Source organism: Phasianus colchicus, chromosome 1, assembly GCF_987193195.1.
Source record: "Phasianus colchicus chromosome 1, bPhaCol1.hap1.1, whole genome shotgun sequence".
NCBI lineage: Eukaryota > Metazoa > Chordata > Aves > Galliformes > Phasianidae > Phasianus > Phasianus colchicus.
Window position 1 is genome coordinate 124,349,976 of NC_143436.1, and position 19,497 is coordinate 124,369,472.

The 19,497-nt window shown below is 41.4% G+C and overlaps 2 protein-coding genes across 11 annotated transcripts; one reads left to right on the top strand and one right to left on the bottom strand.

The window, feature by feature from the left end:
- The first annotated feature begins 4 nt into the window (after window positions 1-4).
- TRAPPC2 (trafficking protein particle complex subunit 2) lies at window positions 5-5,747 on the top strand. Of its 3 annotated transcripts, none has more exons than XM_090125529.1 (5): window positions 5-91; window positions 309-418; window positions 2,425-2,567; window positions 3,319-3,406; window positions 4,392-5,747. In XM_090125529.1, exons 2-5 carry the CDS (start codon window positions 326-328, stop codon window positions 4,488-4,490), a joined length of 423 nt encoding a protein of 140 aa, XP_089981655.1. In that variant the 5' UTR covers window positions 5-91; window positions 309-325; the 3' UTR covers window positions 4,491-5,747. The 3 variants fall into 3 exon arrangements, with proteins under 3 accessions (XP_089981655.1, XP_089981641.1, XP_089981649.1); XM_090125515.1 differs by having other exon boundaries at window positions 31-170; XM_090125523.1 differs by having other exon boundaries at window positions 60-199.
- A 183-nt stretch (window positions 5,748-5,930) lies between these two features.
- Window positions 5,931-19,189, bottom strand: RAB9A (RAB9A, member RAS oncogene family). Of its 8 annotated transcripts, none has more exons than XM_090125505.1 (5): window positions 15,090-15,215; window positions 13,467-13,569; window positions 11,314-11,346; window positions 10,025-10,078; window positions 5,931-9,031 (listed from the first exon to the last, which is right to left on the bottom strand). In XM_090125505.1, the coding sequence occupies exon 5, from the start codon at window positions 8,995-8,997 to the stop codon at window positions 8,392-8,394; it is 606 nt and encodes a 201-aa protein (XP_089981631.1). In that variant the 5' UTR covers window positions 8,998-9,031; window positions 10,025-10,078; window positions 11,314-11,346; window positions 13,467-13,569; window positions 15,090-15,215; the 3' UTR covers window positions 5,931-8,391. The 8 variants fall into 8 exon arrangements, with proteins under 8 accessions (XP_089981631.1, XP_089981607.1, XP_089981624.1 ...); XM_090125481.1 differs by lacking the exon at window positions 10,025-10,078 and adding an exon at window positions 12,432-12,504 and having other exon boundaries at window positions 15,090-15,213; XM_090125498.1 differs by lacking the exon at window positions 13,467-13,569 and having other exon boundaries at window positions 15,090-15,238.
- Window positions 19,190-19,497: the final 308 nt, after the last annotated feature.

Consider the following 19,497-nt stretch of genomic DNA (forward strand, 5'->3'; position numbering starts at 1 on the left):
GTCACCGGATGGGGCGGGCAGCGCGCAGCGCTTCCGGGCGGCCGCCGCTTGACGTTGCGGAGCAGCGGCGCGGGGTGAAGCGCCGGACGCGGTACGAGAGGCGGGACGGAGGGCTCCAGCTGTCCGCCCTGCGGTGCCCGCGGCGAGGGGAGGGGTCCTGCGAGGCCGAGGTGCCACACCGCGCTCTGTGATCCGGCGGGTAGCTCACTCCGCCGTTCTCTATTATGTGGCGTCGGGATACATTTCCCCCCCCCCCCGGCCAGGGTTATCCCTCCCACCGCCTATCTCTCTCTGTCTTTTCTCCTCAGGCACGCTGTCTTGAAGAATGTCGGGAAGCTTCTACTTCGTGATAGTTGGCCATCATGATAACCCCGTGTTTGAGATGGAATTCCTGCCTCCTGGAAAAGCGGAGTCCAAGGTGTGGCTTTTCCTGTGATAACCCCTGCTGTATACTCTCACGCTGTTAGAAACGCAGCCAACGTGTTGTAGAAAGTAGTATTATCTCGTATTGAATGCTTTCTTTTTGTGGCAGGGAGTAGAATTCTGGGGTACTTAGGTCTTCTAATATTTATTTCCTGGATTGTATTTGTTCTTCATGGAGTATGATTTCCTTAAGTAATCCATGCTGCCCTGTGAATGAATATACGTAGGCCACTCCTAAGGTAATGCCTCCTGTTTATTTCCATGGAAACTACAGCCAGTACAAAGACCACAATAACACTGTTTGATAGTGCAGGTTCTCAGCTACAGAACTGTCTTTTTCAACACAGTCACCACCATTAGCTGTGCATTTTTGCTAGCAATGAACAAGAGCCTGCGTGCCATGCATGTAACAGTCAGCACCAGGGGAGGTGACCTGCTGTCAGCACTGCTAAAATTCACCACCTACCCCTCTCTAAGCTCCATATCCACTGTTTGGTCTCTTGAAACGTTCAGCAAGCATCACTGAAGTTCAGTGGGTGCATGCTTTTTCCTGCATGAAGGAGTTCACTGGCTCTCCTTTCCTTCGTACACACTTCTGTGTCAGATGCTGTTGTGTCAGACTGCCTCTCTGCTGCCATGTGTTGCACAGCAACAAAATGCAATGGGTTATTGGTGGGGAGATTCAGCCCCTACTGCCATTCCATCATCTTCTATGTCTTCTGTTGTAGGCCAACAGAATAAAATAGGAGGCATTACTTTTGGAGCAGCCCATATCATCCTTCATTCGTTGATCTTACTGCTTATATAAAACCTGTTAATTATATAATGCTACTTAGTGTCTGTATTGTAAGGCATCTGTATCCAGTAAGGTAAAGGGACAAATTTGAAAAGCTCTATACAGTTCTTCACAATTTTTTTTCACCACAGGAAGTAGTTTTAAGTCATCTTCATTTGTCACACACACACTGTGTGTTGTAGCAGCAAGTATGTTTGAGCATGTGAGAAATATAAGACTGCTCAATATGTCATGTTTCCAGTGGGAAAAGAACAAGTCTCTTTTTTGTGATACTATATTAAGGACAAAGCAGGCTTCAGAGTACAAGTGCATTTCTATTTTGTTGGACAGGCCCAGAGGCTTATGCTGTCACCTGTGCTTTATATTGGTGTACCGCATGAGATGATGAATAAGACTACTCAGACTAGATTTTGTGTAAGGATGTGTCAGATAGTGGAGAAATATTTTTCTACTTGCTGCTGACAGAAATACCACAACTTGGATAAGAGTCTTGTCTGCCTCAGCCTGTGGGACTAAATTTTCCCCCAAGACAGGATCTAAACTTGATGTGCGCTGAGGAACAAGTAGATACTGGTATATTGATGTGTTTTGGTAACCTTTGCTCCTGTTCCTGAGACACACTATGTAAGAGCGTGCACAGGCTCCTGAAGCAAATGGTTGCATGTGCAGCCCTGTGCAAGCTTTAGCTACTTAAGCTTCATTATTCAGTTTCTTGCTTGATGTGGAACTGGTGAGGCTGTAGTAGCTGACTGCTTAATTTCAGACAAATTTGACAGAGAGGTTATGGTCCAAAACATGGTAATTTGGGGGAAATTTCTCAAGAATAGGTGACTGGAGAGCAGAGAAAAAAAGATTTTTGCCAGGACCTCTATTGTGGAATAAGTTTGTAGGGGGAGATTTTGCACTGGTAAAGGTAAGAATCCACAGGTGAATTCATCCATGAGCTGAAAGTGCAAGCTTTATTGGTTTTGCTGCTCTCAAGACTGTCTTTATGATGACCATTTTCTTATGCTCTTTTCCTTGAATCCAAGCATCATAACAATATGTACTGTCTCATTTCTTTACAGCACACATGGCAGCAAAGAAGGGTATATAGAACTTTATGTAACTTGAGTACTAGTTGTTTACCAGCTTGAGCAAATGATTGTTTATACTTAACTCCCTTCACTGAATTACTTATCCTCTATCTTCTGGAAATGTGTTAGGATGATCATCGCCATCTCAACCAGTTCATCGCCCACGCTGCTCTTGACCTAGTAGATGAGAACATGTGGCTTTCTAACAATATGTATCTGAAGACTGTGGACAAGTTTAATGAATGGTTTGTTTCTGCTTTTGTCACGGCTGGACATATCCTTTTCTCTTTCTGGGTATTTACTGAGCCTTTTGTCAGAAAGTGATAAATCAGTTGGAAGGAGTTTGAAATGGATTTCTCTGGCTGTTCACCATTATTACTGTCAGAGTTCCCAGCTTGAAGTGGAAATGAAAGATGAAGTGAGTTAGTGGGCACAGCAGTTATTTAAAATTGGAATTAGCTGGAGATAGATTTTTCTTTTTGGAGGACCTGAATGAAATGTGAAGTTCATAAGGAATAGAGGAAAAAGGAATGAAAGCAGACTTATTTGAGGGGGGTCTGAGCAGGCCTGTATGATTCTCTGCTTACACTCCTTTGGTAATCTTAAAAGAAGAGAAGAGATAAAAGTACTTAATGTCAGTTGTGCACATTTTTGTAAATACAGTGTCATGGCTTGATGGTCTGCACAGATGGTCCCAAAGAGAATGTATTGTGAAACATTTGTTATGCATAGCAAGTAACATTTTAATTTTAGGAATGTATAGAAAAGATTCTGAGAATATCACTGATGTTACAAATTTTCTAGCTTTAAAAATAATTTCCAAAGAAAGGTGATTCTGCTATCACACGTGGGAATTTCAAATAATGCTTTCTAAGTATCATTGTTTCAGTTAATTCTTTAAACATGCATGTTTATTTCTAGTTAGCATACAGCTAAATATTTTAGGTATATGCAGAATTAGGTGTAAGTGCTTATTTTGGGATATGCTTTCATTGGGAAAGTTAAATTTTCCTTAATTGTTTTACATATGAGATTTATAATGCTGCATGACGTAAGGCAAGAAGATGGAATTAAGAACTTCTTTAATGATGTATATGACTTGTATATAAAGGTAAGCTCCCACTTCTTACAGTTTCACAGCAGTACCTCTCTCAGTGTGCTATATTAATATGTTTTGTTAGGGGGTACCTTTGTGAGGGAAAGAGTTTTCCTACTGTCCGCATGTATGGGAACTGTGGAGTCATGGCCTGAACCACTGGTGGATCACCTGAGGCAGGGGCTGGGTCAGCTGTGGGAGCATAGGTGAAAGCAATTCACCTGTGTGACTGGCACCAGACCAGAGCCAGGCTCCACTGCTCCTAGACCCCATTTAAAGGCTGACTACCACTGGGGAAGGATTTCTTTCTGGAGATCCCTCCTTCTTGGAGTTTTCCACTGCAAGCATAGATCCTTCAAAGAAGAAATGCTCACTCCTATCGATTGTCTCTTTTCCACCACAATAATCTTTCCAACTATAGCACCTGTAAAGTACCATGCTATTCTTCCAATTGTATATTTGTTGACTGTACACCACATCAGCTGGAGTTGATAACGTGTGACATGGAGGCTGCATTTTCTATACAGTATAATAGATTTTTCTAGTTTGCTGGATTTCTTTTTCATTTCAGTCCAGTCATTTTGGGCAGTGTTGTATAATGGTGATGATGAAAGCAAAGGACTGTTACACAGCAGTCTGCTCAAAGCACTTCTCTCTTCAGAACAAGTAGCAGTGCGTGTTGTCGCAGCCTGGCTGGATCGCCACCAGATGGGGCAGTTGCAAATACTGACACCGTCTGAGATTTCTACAGGGACTTAAAGGATGCTAATTTCTACAGCAGGTTTCCATCAGTGTCACGGTGCATTTGTTCTTAGCTCTTACTAAGAGGCGTCTGTGCACGCGTATGGGGCAGAATGCAACAGCCTTCAAAGTCAGTGACTTCGTAGTAGGACATCCCACGCTTTTCAGTGGCACTAAATAGGCTGAAAGCTTATAGTTGTCATTTAAAAGAACATTTCTGGGCGTTGTGCTTATTGATGAGATTTTCTTCTTTCCACAGTTTGCAATGAACCCATTTTATGAACTCAATTCACCAATTCGATCCAGTGCCTTTGAAAGGAAAGTGCAGTTTCTTGGGAAAAAGCACCTTTTGAGCTGAATAAATAACTTTCCTGAGTGAGTCCCTTTCCATGCTTCCCTGATTTTGACTGTAGTTCTGGCTAGTTCTCAGTATGTTGGATATCCATCTTCCTGAAGATTGACAAATTGGATGCTGAAGCAGTTTTTCTTTTCTTCTTGTTGATACAGATAAAACAGCCAGATTCTCTGGTTAAAAAATGCACATTAAGGAGTTTATGTCTTACAAAAACTAAGTGTAACAGAAAAGCATCTGGGCTGAATAGGTACAAAGTGAGGTATGTCAGTGCATGTGCAAAATGTCTCCTACAGAGGGTGAGAGGACATCTGATCTAAACACTGAAGGCATCTCTTGTGAGTTGATTTAATATGAGCAAAAGGGTACTTTTTATTTTACTGGCCTAAGTGGATAAATCTGTGAACTTTTCTACTTCGTCTTTTGCTAGGGAATGTACTCTGCAGGCTAACTGTACTCTTCATAGTATTAAATAAGGTATATATATTAAACTTTAATGTAACAGATGTATTATGAAGCCCTAAATAAAAAAAAAAAAAATCTGCAAAGCTTTGTCTTCAGCATTTTGGCAAGTTTTACCTTAAAAAACAAACCTTAGAAGTTTTTTTTTTTAAGCTTAAGGTTGTAAATGTCTCATGTTAGCACAACAGGTGCTTAGAGCTGCAGTGTTGCATGAATGAAAGGCACAGAGCAGATCACAACAGCTGTCAGCAGTGACTTCAAATCTAAATCACACATGGAAAAAAAAAATAAACCCAACAACTAAACTTAGGTGTTTAAACCCACATCTTTCTGTTATCTCTGCAAAGGCTGAAATACTCCTTTTGTAAATGTATTTATTTCTACTGGGATCTTTGAACCTCCAGTAAGGTTTCAGAAGGACTTTGCTGGGCCTCTTTGGCTACAGTCTCACTTTTTTTTGCAAAACTTCATTTTCAACTAATTTTTAAAGGGGTCATTCAGCATATATGTATCTGATATTTTGGCTGCTTTCACAATCTTTTATGAAAGATGTTTCTTTCTGCAGAACATATCTGATAAGCAATTTCCAAAGGAAGTGGCGCACTATTTAAAAAAATATATATACATTTTGTGTAGTTTGTATATAAAGGGACCACATATGTAGGCTATTTATAACTAGTTATTATTGCTTTGTAATCTATACATAATGCTGAAGCATCACTGTAAAATATTCCCTGTGAAAAGCAACACTGTACTGTATAGAATGTGATATTTACCTTAAATAAAAGATAGACTAATGCAGCATGGATGCCTGTTAACTGTACTTTAAATGATTTTAAGACAAGAGCACATGAGTAGGGCAGGGCTACTGGCAAGACAGTAAATGAAGGTGGGAATTCTTGTCTTGGCAGTACTATTTAATAACACCTGCATTGAACAGCATTTTGACAGCATCATGTAATTTCATGTACATTTTTTTTTAGATACATACATGAAATGAACAAACACACTTGAAGCAAAGCATTCTTACTTATACACTAGCCAAAACGTTACTAACAGGATCCCCTGTTACTTAATCTGAAATGAGTCAGTGAATTGAAACACGTACTGCAACTGCCCACCTTCATAATGAATGGGAAATATGAAGCCTTCACAGAAATGTGTACTTGTTGTTAAGTGTGAAGAAGATATTTTTTTTGGTACAATCCATATCTGCTTGTCATACAGCTGCCATTTCCTCCAAGTACTTAGCAGTCTCTCTCACACCAAAGCCAACTTCTAGATAGGCTGAAGTCTTATTCATTACAGCATGTAAACTTCCTTTACCACTTTTGTAATTAGTGCACAAATGTGGGAGAGCAGTTCTCACAGCACACTACACTTACTGTATTAAATGGTGTTTAATTTATTAAGCCTGCTTCTCATAAGGAGGCTGGGTAATCATGACAATACATAGAAATGATAGGAGAAAATAGAAATTGGCTATTAAGCACAAGAAAAACTGCTACACCTGCTTTTCATCTTTATTTCCTTTCATAGATTTTATTAAAGTTTAATTTATGATACTCAAGTAGTAATTTTATCTACTATTTTATTTCAGTCTCACTTCTGCGGAAGTTAAGATTCAAGGAGATTAAGGTTCAATCTAGCTTACCTTCTTTCTTTCCTCACATCTTTCCTTCATTCACAATAAATCTAAATATCACAGAAACAGCAGGTCAGCCTGTATTTAGCAGTTCAGTGACTGAAACTAAAAACACAACTCTGTCGCTGTACGTACAAGACACTAAGAATGAAGTAGACTTTGAATGCAGCATTTGTCAAAATATCACTTGGCAGCAGGAGCAGCAGATCTGGAATAAACATGGTTATGAGCAGGTTCAAACAAGCGTAGAAAACATTGAGAAAAGCATATAAGAGCAACAAGAAGTTTGTTTTGCAAGCTTTACTTCTCAATAACATCTGGTACAAAGCAAACACGTTAAGAGAAGACTCTTGCTGTTACTGTACTATCTAGAAAAGCTTCTCTATTACAACAGAAAGGTTGCAGTACAGAAAGCAAGGTCTGCATAATTTAGTGAAAAACACAGCCTGTCCTGTAGGCCTTTGATTTCCTTCTGAGGCCTACAATGTGTACGCTAACAGGCATGCTTGTAGTCAGGTTCACATTGAATCAATAGTGCATTATCAAGTTTGCTATTAAAAGGATATTGAGTACTCTGAGAGCCAGCTTTCAAGAACTTCTCATACAAGTATTCTAGCATGGGACAGCAGTGGAGAGCTTCAAATACACATCCTGTGGTTTCATCTGCAACACTGCAGAAAGATTATCCATTGAACATGGAACTTGTTTCTGTTCACTGTCAGTTAACAACTACAGTAATACCAAAGTTTAAGTCTCTACCCTACGATGGCATATTAAATAAGCATCAAATTTGGCTCAAACATTAGTTATAGGTATCTACTCGTACTAGAGTGGAAAGCTGTCACTATCTGCTAAGTCAAGAGCTTCCTGAGTTCCCTATGTATTGCAAATCCTTAGTTTCACAGTACAGAGATCACAAACACATTCATAGCTCAGGTGAACAAGAACAATAAGGTCAGAACTTTAAGGCTGTATACTAAAAGCTTTCTTGAAGAGATCCACATTATGGCAAATTACCAAGAGTTACTAAAGCTGACCAAATGAAGTACATGTAACCATTTTCAGTTATGAAAAATACTTTGTTTATCCAGATTTTTTTACCCTATTGATCAGAAACATGCCAGAATGGGACATAAGGGGAAGACATGTATTAAAAAAAAAAATAGATCACATTTTGCATTGAACTGCTGGAAAAATTCATATGACATTAGAATAGTAAATGAAAGGAAGATGAACATTAAATATGTAGGAAATTTCCTACTTAAAAACCTACACAAATTATAGCAGTTACAGAAAACTTGAAGGTAATTTATGTTAACTTGTAATAAATGCATTAGAGATGAAGTACCACACACATCAAAAGGAATGCAGTGAGACTAAAGTTTAATATCTAGCATTGTTAAGAAACTGAGTTCTAGTGAAACAAAATGGAATGTTAATTTCATAAAAATATATATACATATAAAAGTTTCTTTGTATCTGAATTCCAGAACAGTTTCCATGAAGTAGTGCTTCTAGAACTTCAAGTTTTAATTATATTCAAAGTATTATCATTTAGAGATGGCAAATTACATTCTTATATTAACATTTTTATTGGACACCTTTCAGATAGGAAGTGTCACTAATTCAATAATGGGTCACTCGTGAATGGAAATCTGTTTTGCTCCTCCAGGAAAGCAGCAAAGTATTACAACTTCAGTATTAGAGAAGAACCCATTTGTTATTATATCTACATCTTTCCCATCCTCTTACAGAGTAAGCTAGTTGAAAGTAATTTGGCAAAAAAAGAAAGAAGTTAAGTCAACAACAAGATGAACTAGGTTTCGGTTTCCGATGAAGGTTTACTGTATCTGTTTGAATAAAATGATCTGATCTATCTTCAGAGGCTAGAACTCTTCTAACAGCTTCTTCAAAGGCTGCTGCAACGTTAGTGGCATCTTTTGCACTGGTTTCAAAATAGGGATGATTGCCATTATTCCTGCACCAGTCTTGAGCTTCTTCCGTAGACACTTGCCTCTCATTTATATCAACTTTGTTACCCAATATCACAAACGGAAAGCTTTCGGGCTCCTTGACATCTGCGTAATAAATGAATTCTTTCTTCCAGTTGCTTAAGTTTTGGAAGCTTTGAGAGTCATCCACGCTGAAGGTAAGCAGGCAACAGTCAGAACCTCTGTAGAAAGGAGTCCGCAGGCTCCTAAAACGTTCCTGACCTGCTGTGTCCCAGATCTGCAGAGTGACAAAGTGTCCATCCACTTCCAAATCTTTGTTTAAGAATTCCACACCTATCGTATGAAAAAGCTGTGCATCAAACTTGTTGGTGACATATCTATTCATAAGGGAACTCTTCCCAACTCCACCATCTCCTAGCAGTATAACTTTAAGGAGTGATGATTTTGCTGCCATTGTTAAGGGAATAGATCTTCCTTGTTTCCCAGACCTGTAAAAGGTTAAGAAAACTGTTGAGAAGGGAAGTAGTGAGCAGAAAGTTTTGTATGTATCTAGACTAGAAAGTGTTAAAAGTCCACCAATATCAAGCTTCATGCAAAGACAGGATGGCTATGCAATATAGATGAAGTGTAGGTACTCATAACAACATCCACTTAAGAATATAACTTGTTTAACTGTCATCTATCCTACAGACTGCGCATGACTTTTGCAATCAATAATAAATTTGCAACTGATTCACAGTGAATGCTGTGGTCTACAGAACGAATTGAGGCCAAATTACAGCATTTGTGAAGTCCCATGACTAGCTTTCATCACAGCATTCATACACTAACATTCATTATTTCCCTCCTTATAAAGCAGCTGCAGCAAATGGAATACTTCTATTACAACTGCTTACAAAGCAAACTCATTGCTGCTAATTCAAATGGTACTCCAGATGCCAGCTACTCAGTACAAGTCTACAGTGTTAGTTCAGTTAGTCTGTGCAGACTTTCCATGGTAAAACTGTCCAACACCTTGGCAGTGCTAGTGAAGAGTGGCTGCCAGCATAGGGATCATGAATTAGTGACACCAATTAAGTTTTTATCTTTTACTGTGATATTTTAGTGTTCAAGGGCTTTATTCATTTATTTGAGGCAGTTACATCACCTGCATTTTGTGCCAGCCTCCATTACATTAATGTCACCTAATGCTATTAAAAATTATTTTAATTGCTTGCAGGTAAAGTTTCAGTTCAAGGAGCCCAAGTGTAGGTTTTTGTATGAGGAGAACTGCCATTTCTGTACCAACCTGATACTCTTAAGAACTTGAAGAAACTCAGCCAAAACAGGCTTTTGTGAAAATAGCATCTATTTAAAATGCAAGGAGGTCACAAGCAGCCTGGTCTGCCTCCTCCTCTGAAGGAAGGAATGTGGTCTTGCTAGTCATAATTAGCGTTGCTGGCATATACATCACCCACAAAACACAATTATGGAATTAATACCTGATACAAGCTGGTATAAAGTCATATGACTGTGTGCTGCCTTAGAATCAAGGCCTGCATTAGAAACAAGAAATGTCAGGAATTCATTCATTTTTAGCTCTCCATCTTTGAATGTAGAACAATATACAGTAGAGCATAAGAAATACTTCAGAGTTTTGAGAGCAGCTGAAGCCTCAATGCAAGGAACTTGCAAATATAAGGAGGAGTAACTGCTTCATTAAAAATCTGTTCAGAGGAAGTGAATTTATTCTTGAACTGCATAATGAAAAACAATATTTATAAATCCTTTGCATTTTACAGGTTTATATCACAACAATATTAAGACTGCTTAAGAATTACAAAAGAATGGTTCAGATACCTTTCACAGAGCTATGGGATAATCACTACAGCTCGAGCTATGAACATACACCACGTTACAAACAAGCCTTCTTGGAGTCACTCGACTACCAGCAGTTAAGTTCCAGGCTCATGCTGAAAGCTTTAAAATGCCACAGGTGTTCCCTAATCTCCCTAATTCCTACTATTACCTAACAAATAAGTTATTTGAACTACTCTATTATACAGTAACAAGTTCTTAATAAATAATGCATTCATGAGAACAGAGGGTACTGAATGTTTCCCCATTTTTCCACTTCAGTGAAGGGGACACTTCACAATTAATATACTGCTACTTTTGCACTGAGGCAACAGAAATAGCTTCCCCAGAACCAACAAGCAAGCACCTCCACATGATGTTGCCTTCAATTTCATTTCTCAAACATTTATTTTTCAGAAACAGAAGCCAACGCACTAACAGTTAATGTTTCTGCAAACTTTGTAGTTTGAACAACAGCAACAAAAAGATACCTTCTCAGTCATTTGGGATTACAAGAGCACTTGAACCTCCAAAGAAACACAGTTAAAGACATTAAAAAGCAATTTTGTTTCAAAGACTTTACACACTGTAAGGGACTACTATGTAACCCCACTGACTGACTACACAATTTAAAGCATCTGCAAAGCTGGATGCCAGTTTTCAGTACAGCGCACTTCTGCCACTTGAAGATCTTAAACGAAGTAAGATTTCTTAAATAGCTTTAAATTGTCCTGTTGTTTTTGTTGTTACTTGGGAAAAAAAAAAAAAAAGGCCCTAACACTCCAGCAAAAAAAAACAACAATCCTCCAGAGGTGTGGAGAATTAATGTTATTTCTCCTATTATGTACTTTGAACTTACATAAGCAATACATTTTGACAATGTTTTCGGAAGAAAGAATCAGTATCTGATATGATATTCCTGAAGATTTCTTACCTTAGCTGTTCAGTTTAAATCATCATTCAGCATCTGAAAATAAAATAAAAAACATAGTTTCCAATGTGCATCTGATTATTTTAACCAACGGCAGGAACTGCAAGACACCACAGAATTACAAATAGGTATTTGTTCCAGTAACTTCAACTTACTGTGCTGCACAATTATTGTAATGTAAAAGCAGTCTCAGCCTGGTACACAGAGCAGTCTACGAGCAGATCTGTCCCCTATTTTTCTATTTATGTCAACACTTGGTGCCAAACAAGAAGTCCAAAACAAACAAATTAAAAGCAGCCCTACTGTAATGCGTTCTGGTAACCATTTCTGAATTTCCTCCTCCAATTTATAAGGTCACAAGCTCTTAGACCACTGACTTCATTACTGTTAAAGCAGGGAAACATTTCTACTAAATGTCACTTCTTTTAGAAGTAGTTTAGTTATTCCCCCTTCTAGAATCCCCCTGTTAAACTGAATTACACATTTGAAAGATTTTCACTGGCAGTCCAAACACTTGCTGGCAAGATAGAACACTAGAGGCTATTTCATAAAATGAAAGCTGTTTGCATTACAAAAAAAAAAAAATCCTCAATTTCTAGCCCTTCAGAGTTCATGCGTATTAGAGAAGGCAATGGTGTCTTATCTTGATTTAATTAATTCCATGGTAACAACTTCTTAACTGCCTTTTATTTTTGAGTATAATTACCTCTTCGAGCACTTTGGTGTGGAGGCAACACTCAAAGAGAAGTCATTGGTTTGGGTCTAGAAAATCTTAACAGCTACACGGAAGCTTCTTTTTATAATAAAAAGACTATACTAGGTTAATTGATTGAGAAGAATTTGTATATACCAAATAGTGACAAAAACTGAAAGAATTTAAATGCTGAAGTCAAATTTTGATCAACAGCACTCAAGTTTCTTCCACCTGATCATGTTTATTTAGAGCTTCATAGATTTTCAGCCAAGTCTTCCGAGAGAAAAGTCATCTTTGATAAACATCTAAGACAAAATGCTGTCTCAGTTACTGACAGGCAAAATTAGCACCTTTCTAACTGATGTAACAGTCATACTGACAGTGTTTCATAATCTCTTAACCTCAGCTTTACACATACACAACGTACCCATTTCAGCTCTGAAGACCATTCAGAATCACCTTTGCTAAGCCATCTTCTTTTATTAAACCAGCAAGGATTACTGGTTTAAAAAGAGAACATTTCAATATGTTGTCAGACAAAAATATCTGCCTTGCAATAACAATATGCACTTACTCCTCCATCCACCATTTTTTTTCTTAAAGTGTTTGGCAATATCTGTCACATTAACATGAAAAGAAAACCTGTCTCCTGCTTTAGTAACAATGGTTCATTAAATACTGATTGCTTCTCTGCAAAACATCTGGAAAATAAAAAAAATCACAAAAACTTGCAGAGCTGCAAGGTCATGGGCAGGCTCAAGAATAAAGCATTGAAAACTGGGTTAACGCTTGCTCTTTGTCTTAACCCTCAAACACTACAGCAGTTTTATCACCTACTGCAGATCTGAAAGTTTCCAGAAAGCTGAAAAGTAAGCAAGAAACAAGTTTACTCCCTTTTCCCTCATTTAGCTAAAGAATCCTCATCCAGGTACTTAGGGTACTGCTTTAGTCACAGTCCAGGTAATAAAGCAGCGTAAGAACAGTTTTCCAGTGGGTAAAGGGCCACAAGCCTGCCTTACCTTGAAATATTTTGCTTTAAAATTCAGAGAGGAACAGAAATTAAGTCAAGATCCTCCAAGCTGTGCACTTCTTAATGCACTGCAGTTTTGACCATAACAGTCTTCAAACTGACCTTCCCCTCCAAAAAACACCCATGTAAAAGCTGTGGCTCAGAAATACCCTTTACACTGGGGCTGTAGACAGCGGCCCAATTCTCTGCAAAGCAGGCAGCCCTCCAGTCACATGGCCTGACCCACTGAGATCCCAATCACCCTTCCTTCATCTACAACCGCATTACTGCAATGCGATGGCAGCTTAAGCTTTCTGTCAGATAGATAACTTGATTACAAGTTATCCGAAAACTGTCTTTAGTCATCAGCAACCGGGACACATTTTATCTAAGATCAGAATAACACTGAAGATTATTCCTAATAATATGAACACAATGCAAAAATGGATTGACATTAAGCTGTTGCTACTCATTTGCATGCCCCAAAAGTTGTCTTCCGTGTTTCGTTGGTTTCTTTGTAAGGTTACTTGTAACTCCTGTGCAGTTCAGCAGTTGCCTGGAATGACACAAGACAATGGAAGAGGCAGCAGCCAAGAACAGGAATCCTTCAGCATGCATAACCCTTGGATCATGCAATCATCCCAGGCCTACTGCCAGAATTGCTTTAGTTACTATAACTAACATCTAACTGCAAAGTGAATCAGAAAAACTTGTCAGGAGAAATGCCCCATATATACCCAGCCTTCACCTTCCACCTCATTCCTCACTTCCAGGCAGAATGAGGAAACTCAGCAACTCTGATTAAATTCAGAAAAAGAAAAAAAAAAAAACAATTTCTCAGAAGCTCACAAGTAAGCATCTCCTACTTTAAATAACATGTCATAATAATATTACTGACTTTCAGCCAACCTTAGGAGTAAATTGGTCCATGATCTCCAGGAATTCACGAGATGGCATTGACTGATTCTCTCCTTGCAACCTAATTCTGTTACTGCTCCCTACTGGAGCTCCTACTACTGGAACAGGCTGCCCAGGGAGGTTGTGGAGTCTCCTTCTCTGGAGATATTCAAGACCCATCTGGACACCTACTTGTGCAACCTGGTGTAGGGAACCTGCTTAAGCAGGGGGGTTGGACTCGATGATCTCTGGAGGTCCCTTCCAACCCCTATGACTCTGTGATACTGCTCCCTCTCCGTCAGTAACTTACCAAGCAGCTAACTACTGCTGCTCATCTGTGCTCCTCTCTCCAGTACACGAGTCTCCCTTTTCCTTCAGAGATCTTTAGCAATAGCCCCTTGTCAGCACAGGCTACACTGTTAGTTCATGCTCTTCCCAAGGTGTGAGCAAAGCCCATCCCTAAGGGAGTAAGCGGGCTGCACCACACCAACCCAGACAGCTTGTGCTAGGGGCACCAAGGAGAACAATAACTTAAATTAAATAAATAAACTTTTAGCCCTACAGAACCAAAAGCATGGTTCAGGCTGGAAGGGACCTTAAAGACCACTGAGCTCTAACACCCCTAGATGACCTTTATGGTAGCCGGACTAAGTTTCTTTAGAAACAAAAAGTGACAGAAACGGATTCTGCATCCATGCTGAACAACTCTTCCCCCGGTCTGCCATTACAGCTAACTACTTCATAAGCTGCTACCAAAACAAAGCAGGCACACAAAAACCCCCTAGAAGCCCATCACACGCAACCGCCCCACGCTGACAAACGGGAGACCAACGATAACAGCGGCCGTGTCGGTGCGGGACACGCAGCCCCGCTGGGCCGCTTCCCAAGCGAGGCGCTCGCAGTCACGGGATCCCGCTCACGCCACCCGGCCCGCACCGAGCCGGGCCCTCACCCAGCGCCGCGGGGCACAGCCCGCCGCCCGGGGCTCACCAGCGCACGGCCGTAGCCGGACAGATGGAAGGGGAGCGGCGAGACCCCCTACACCCCAAGACTGCCGGAGCAGGATCGCGGATCCTCTCCGCACGGCGGATCCGCGCACGCGGATAGCAACCCCCATCGTGCCCCCCCCCCCCTCCCAGATATACGGAATCCCCCTGCGCCCGCCAGACGGCCGCTAACCTGCCCGCGAATCGGAGCCGCCGCCAGCGCCGAGGCCCAGCTGCGCCGCCGCCGGGCGCTGTGGGAAGGGAGAAACAACATGGCGGAGCAGGCGGGGGGCGGGCGGGTCACGTGAGCCTCACTTAGCTCTGCCCCCGGCAGGAGAGGAGAGGGGAGGGGCGGGTGGGTGCGACCCCGCCCTTGGGGTGTCCCCGCTCACGTGGGCGGGGCAGGGCGGTGGCGCCATCCGCCGGGCTGAGCCCCGTTAGAGGGGGTGGGCGCTGCCTCGGGGCGGTGCGCAGGGAGGCACCTGTTGCTGGGGCCGCTCTGGATGAAGCCCGAGTGGCTGTTTGCGAACACGACTGCGGGAAAGAAATGTGAAGAAACCGGTGATAGAGTATTTTTAACGCTCTTTTTCACGAGGATGGGGCAAATCGCTTAATGAGCAGAAATGTATTTAAGTGCATTTAAAGAGGTCCCCGCATCATCAAGAGGAATGGGTGATTATAGGCTTAAGGGATGAGCCTTTGAAACATCACTTTGCTCCGGCAGCCGTCACATGCTTTCGATCACAAGGATGAGGCAATCAGACTGGATCTGCCGCTTGCACAGTCATCTGCTGTTTGGATCAGATGTACAAAGGACTGGAAAACAAGATCTCCGTGTTATCGGAGGGAAATGCCTCCCACTGACAGCAGCTCCCAGGCTAAAGGCAAATGTGATGACACTACAGGCATTCTTATGTAACAAAGACGGACTTTGAAAATGTTTAAGGACTTTGTTTCTTGGGATCTGCTTTCATCCAGGGCTGAAGTAAACCGCAAGGAAGCACTGGGTGGGCAGAAAATGGCATCTGTACATGACGATTCTAAGATAGAAGTTCTGGTCATTATCTTGTGATTTCAAAAGGAAAAAAGAAAAAAAGAAAAAAAAAAAGAAACCCTGAGCTTTTGGAAGTGGAGGAAATAGTTTTTATCTTCCGGGGATGCAGCTACCATCTATATTTTTTCTCGAGAGAATGCTGGTTCTCAGGCATTTGGATCTGTTTGAAGAAGTTTTAAAATTTGAGTTAGGAACAAAATTCTTGTGCTTTCATGGTGAGATGTACCTTTATTCTTTTTACATAGGAACATGAAGGAATGTAGTAAATCTCAGGAACCCCAGGGGCACTGTTGGTGTTCAGGCCATTCAAAGAAGATAGGCCTGTCACACCTCAGCAGCAGGTTGAAGGAAATGACCATCTGAAATGTTGTGTGGCCAATTCACACTGAAATTGCTCTGATTTCAGACCTGGATGGAAACATCACTCCATAATGGCTCCACAGGCCTGGCCCCTACATCAGACCCACGGCCCTGGCTCCGCTTTGGCATGGCCTGTCCCCGTGGGCTGGCTGATGTAACTGGCTGGGCCTGCTTTGGCAGGATGCTGTGGGCCTTCTTCCTGAGGTCTCTATCTATGCACCCTGCACTGCTGGCCCCGTGAGCAGAATGAGGGTTGGTTTTATGCCACATTCTATCAACAGCAGAATGGCGAGCAGAGGACAGTGGCGGTTTTCATTCAAGGGAATGTTCTGCATCAGCAAAGCCCTCTTGCAGCACAGCCCGTGAATGATGCTTTTTACCATCCGTAACTGGCAAGGAGACTTTGTCCCATCCTAGCAAGTGATGACCTTGCCTCAATAAAACACAACTCCGTCACCTCCTGTCTGAATCACAGCAGCAAAAATAAGGGGATATGAAGTCAGCTGCCTTTATTGCTCTGCTAATACCACACTGTGGCAAGCCATTCCCCCCCCAACCCCTTAGCAAGTATCAAAGCACTCCTTATCTCCCCGAAGGATCATAATTTAACATATTTGTTCCTTATCAACAGTTACCAATGAGTAGCTAACCTTTTTAGCTTGAAAAAAAACCAAACAAACAAACAAAAAAACCCAACCTTTTCTTTTGTATGTACCATCACATGACTGAAATGAAATAAACAACAAAAGCACACTGTTTCCTTTTTGTTTTGGAAAGGAAGGAAGAGTTCTAAGCAACAAACGGCAGTAGAGCAATGTGCTACAGGAAAATGGTTGAGGGAAAAACCGAAGGCCCTCAGCAGGACAGAGTTAACTGCAGGGGATCTCTAGGATTGAGGAGTGCTGTCATGAACGCAGCTATTAACTCCCATTCATCAACTCCAATTAGGAGAATACCTCTCAGAAGAATGTGTGAATTTCATTGTTAACTTCACTCTAGACTTCTTGAGAGACAGGAGTCTTGCAGGTACATGTTACTTAAACTTTGAGGGCAATCTGTATTTAATACCTCATTGGTACTACTCATAAGATAAAGGAAGTAGCTGTACTTAACAGTATTTCAGGGAAAACAAATAAAAAATAAAAATAAAAATAATGATTAAAAAAAAAAAAAAAACAATAAGAACAACAACAACAAAAAAGCACATGCTTCAGCCTTATTCTGCATATATTTGTCTGTTTGGATTCCCCCTAATGCCCTGTCCCTTTCTGGAGAAGCATCATGGGTATTACCTAACAATCAGATGAAAAGCAATAGTCCCTGTTTCAAGAAGTTGAGAGATTTTTTTCCTATCAGGAACAAACTAGAAGATCTCAACAACATAAATGAATTTCACTTTTCAGAGCTTCCTTTTTATTCTTGTTTTGGGATTCTGACATTCCCTGCACTCCAGTAATCTCTACCCTCACGCTGGTGCACACGATGTCTGGTTGCAGGTTGACTCTTCAGATCCAATTTGAGCCAAAGCACATAATCTTATCCAGGCAAACATTTTAAGCCTGTGAAGTTACACAGTCCAGGTAGAGACAGCATAACCTATTGACAGACTGCAGCCTGGAACAGTACTTTGCATAGTGAAACTGAGACCGCACCTTTTCAAATAAGAGCAAAGTCTGCATGACTTGCCTGAATGACTGTATGCCTGATTGCCACTCACATTTGGCACTAGCACGTCTGCAGAGTACTGATACGTAGCAGCACATGACACCACAGGACACCTGTTTTGTACTAAATCTTTTCAGTCATGAGGAGTGGATACAATCACAGATGAAAAAAAATGAAGTGGTAATGAACTGTGTTAGATTAAAATAACTGATGGTGTGATGATCAAGAAAGTAATAAAATAGCTTGTGATTTCATATTCAGTTTCTCCAATTGCTAAATGCTAGATTTTCACACGTTTATCAAAATGAACTAGCTGTGAAACTGAAACTAGACAAGATTTTTCCACCAACGCTGGAATAAGCAAGGCCTCATTTCCTATATATTTATATAACATAGTTACAGCGGGCTCTCCTCATTCTCCCTGCCTCCCAGTGTTATCTTTTCTTTTCCACCAGTACTTCCAGGCCTCTGCCTTGCCCCAGATTGCAATCTAGTTCAGAAGCAGAATTACGTTGTGCCTGGCTTTAAGGCAGTATCAAGAACCTAGCAGCTATCTGTGTTATAGCAGTTTAAATAGAACAGGTAACTCCTTGGTAAAGCAAAGGACTCCAGCTTTTCTAACAGGAATGGAAATTCTATTAATGATTACTGAGTTTCACAAAATTTACACATATATTTAATCTTTTAATGTCTAGCTTTGTAACAAATACAGTTAAAAACTATTATCAGGTTTGATTGTGACTGGGAGGGAAGGAAATGGAAGAATGCCTGCTTGCATTGGATTACCACAGATAACTACTTAACAGTAGTGAGTTTGCAATCCTGAGGGTTCAAGTATTCATAAGTATTAACAGCCCTGGGCAGCCTGTTCCATGCCCTGTGGACCTGTCCCTGAGCCCCAGCTGCCCTCCCCTGACACAGCTCCATGCCGTTCCCTCGGGCCCTGTCGCTGTCACATAGAGCAGAGCTCAGCGCTGCCCCTCCGCTCCCTGTGAGGAGCTGCAGCCGCCATCGGGCCTCCCCTCAGCTCCTCTGCTCTGCGCTGAGCAAACACAGGGACCTCAGTCGCTCCTCATACAACTTACCCTCCGTCTAGACCAGCTTCACCAGCCCTCCTTTGGACGCTCTCTAATAGTTTCATGTCCTTCTTACATTGTAGCACCCAAACCCACACCCAGTGCATGTGGTGGAGGCCACACAGTGCAGAGCAGTGCAGGACAACCCCTCCCCTTGCGCAGCAGTACCAGTCCTGGTGCACCCCAGGGTATGGTTGGCCCTTTGGGCTGCCAGGACACACTGCTAGCTCACATTCAACTTGCCATAAAACTGAACCTCCCCTTTCCATGGGGCTGCTTTCCAGCCTCTAGTTCAGCAGTCTGTATGTATATCTAGGGCAGCACTTTCCCAAGTGCAGAATCCGGCACTTGCCCTTGTTGGTGACTGCCCAGCCCTCTAATTTGTCAAGATTTCTCTTCAAGTTCTCTTCACCCTCAACAGAGTCAGTAGCTCCTCCCAGTTTAGT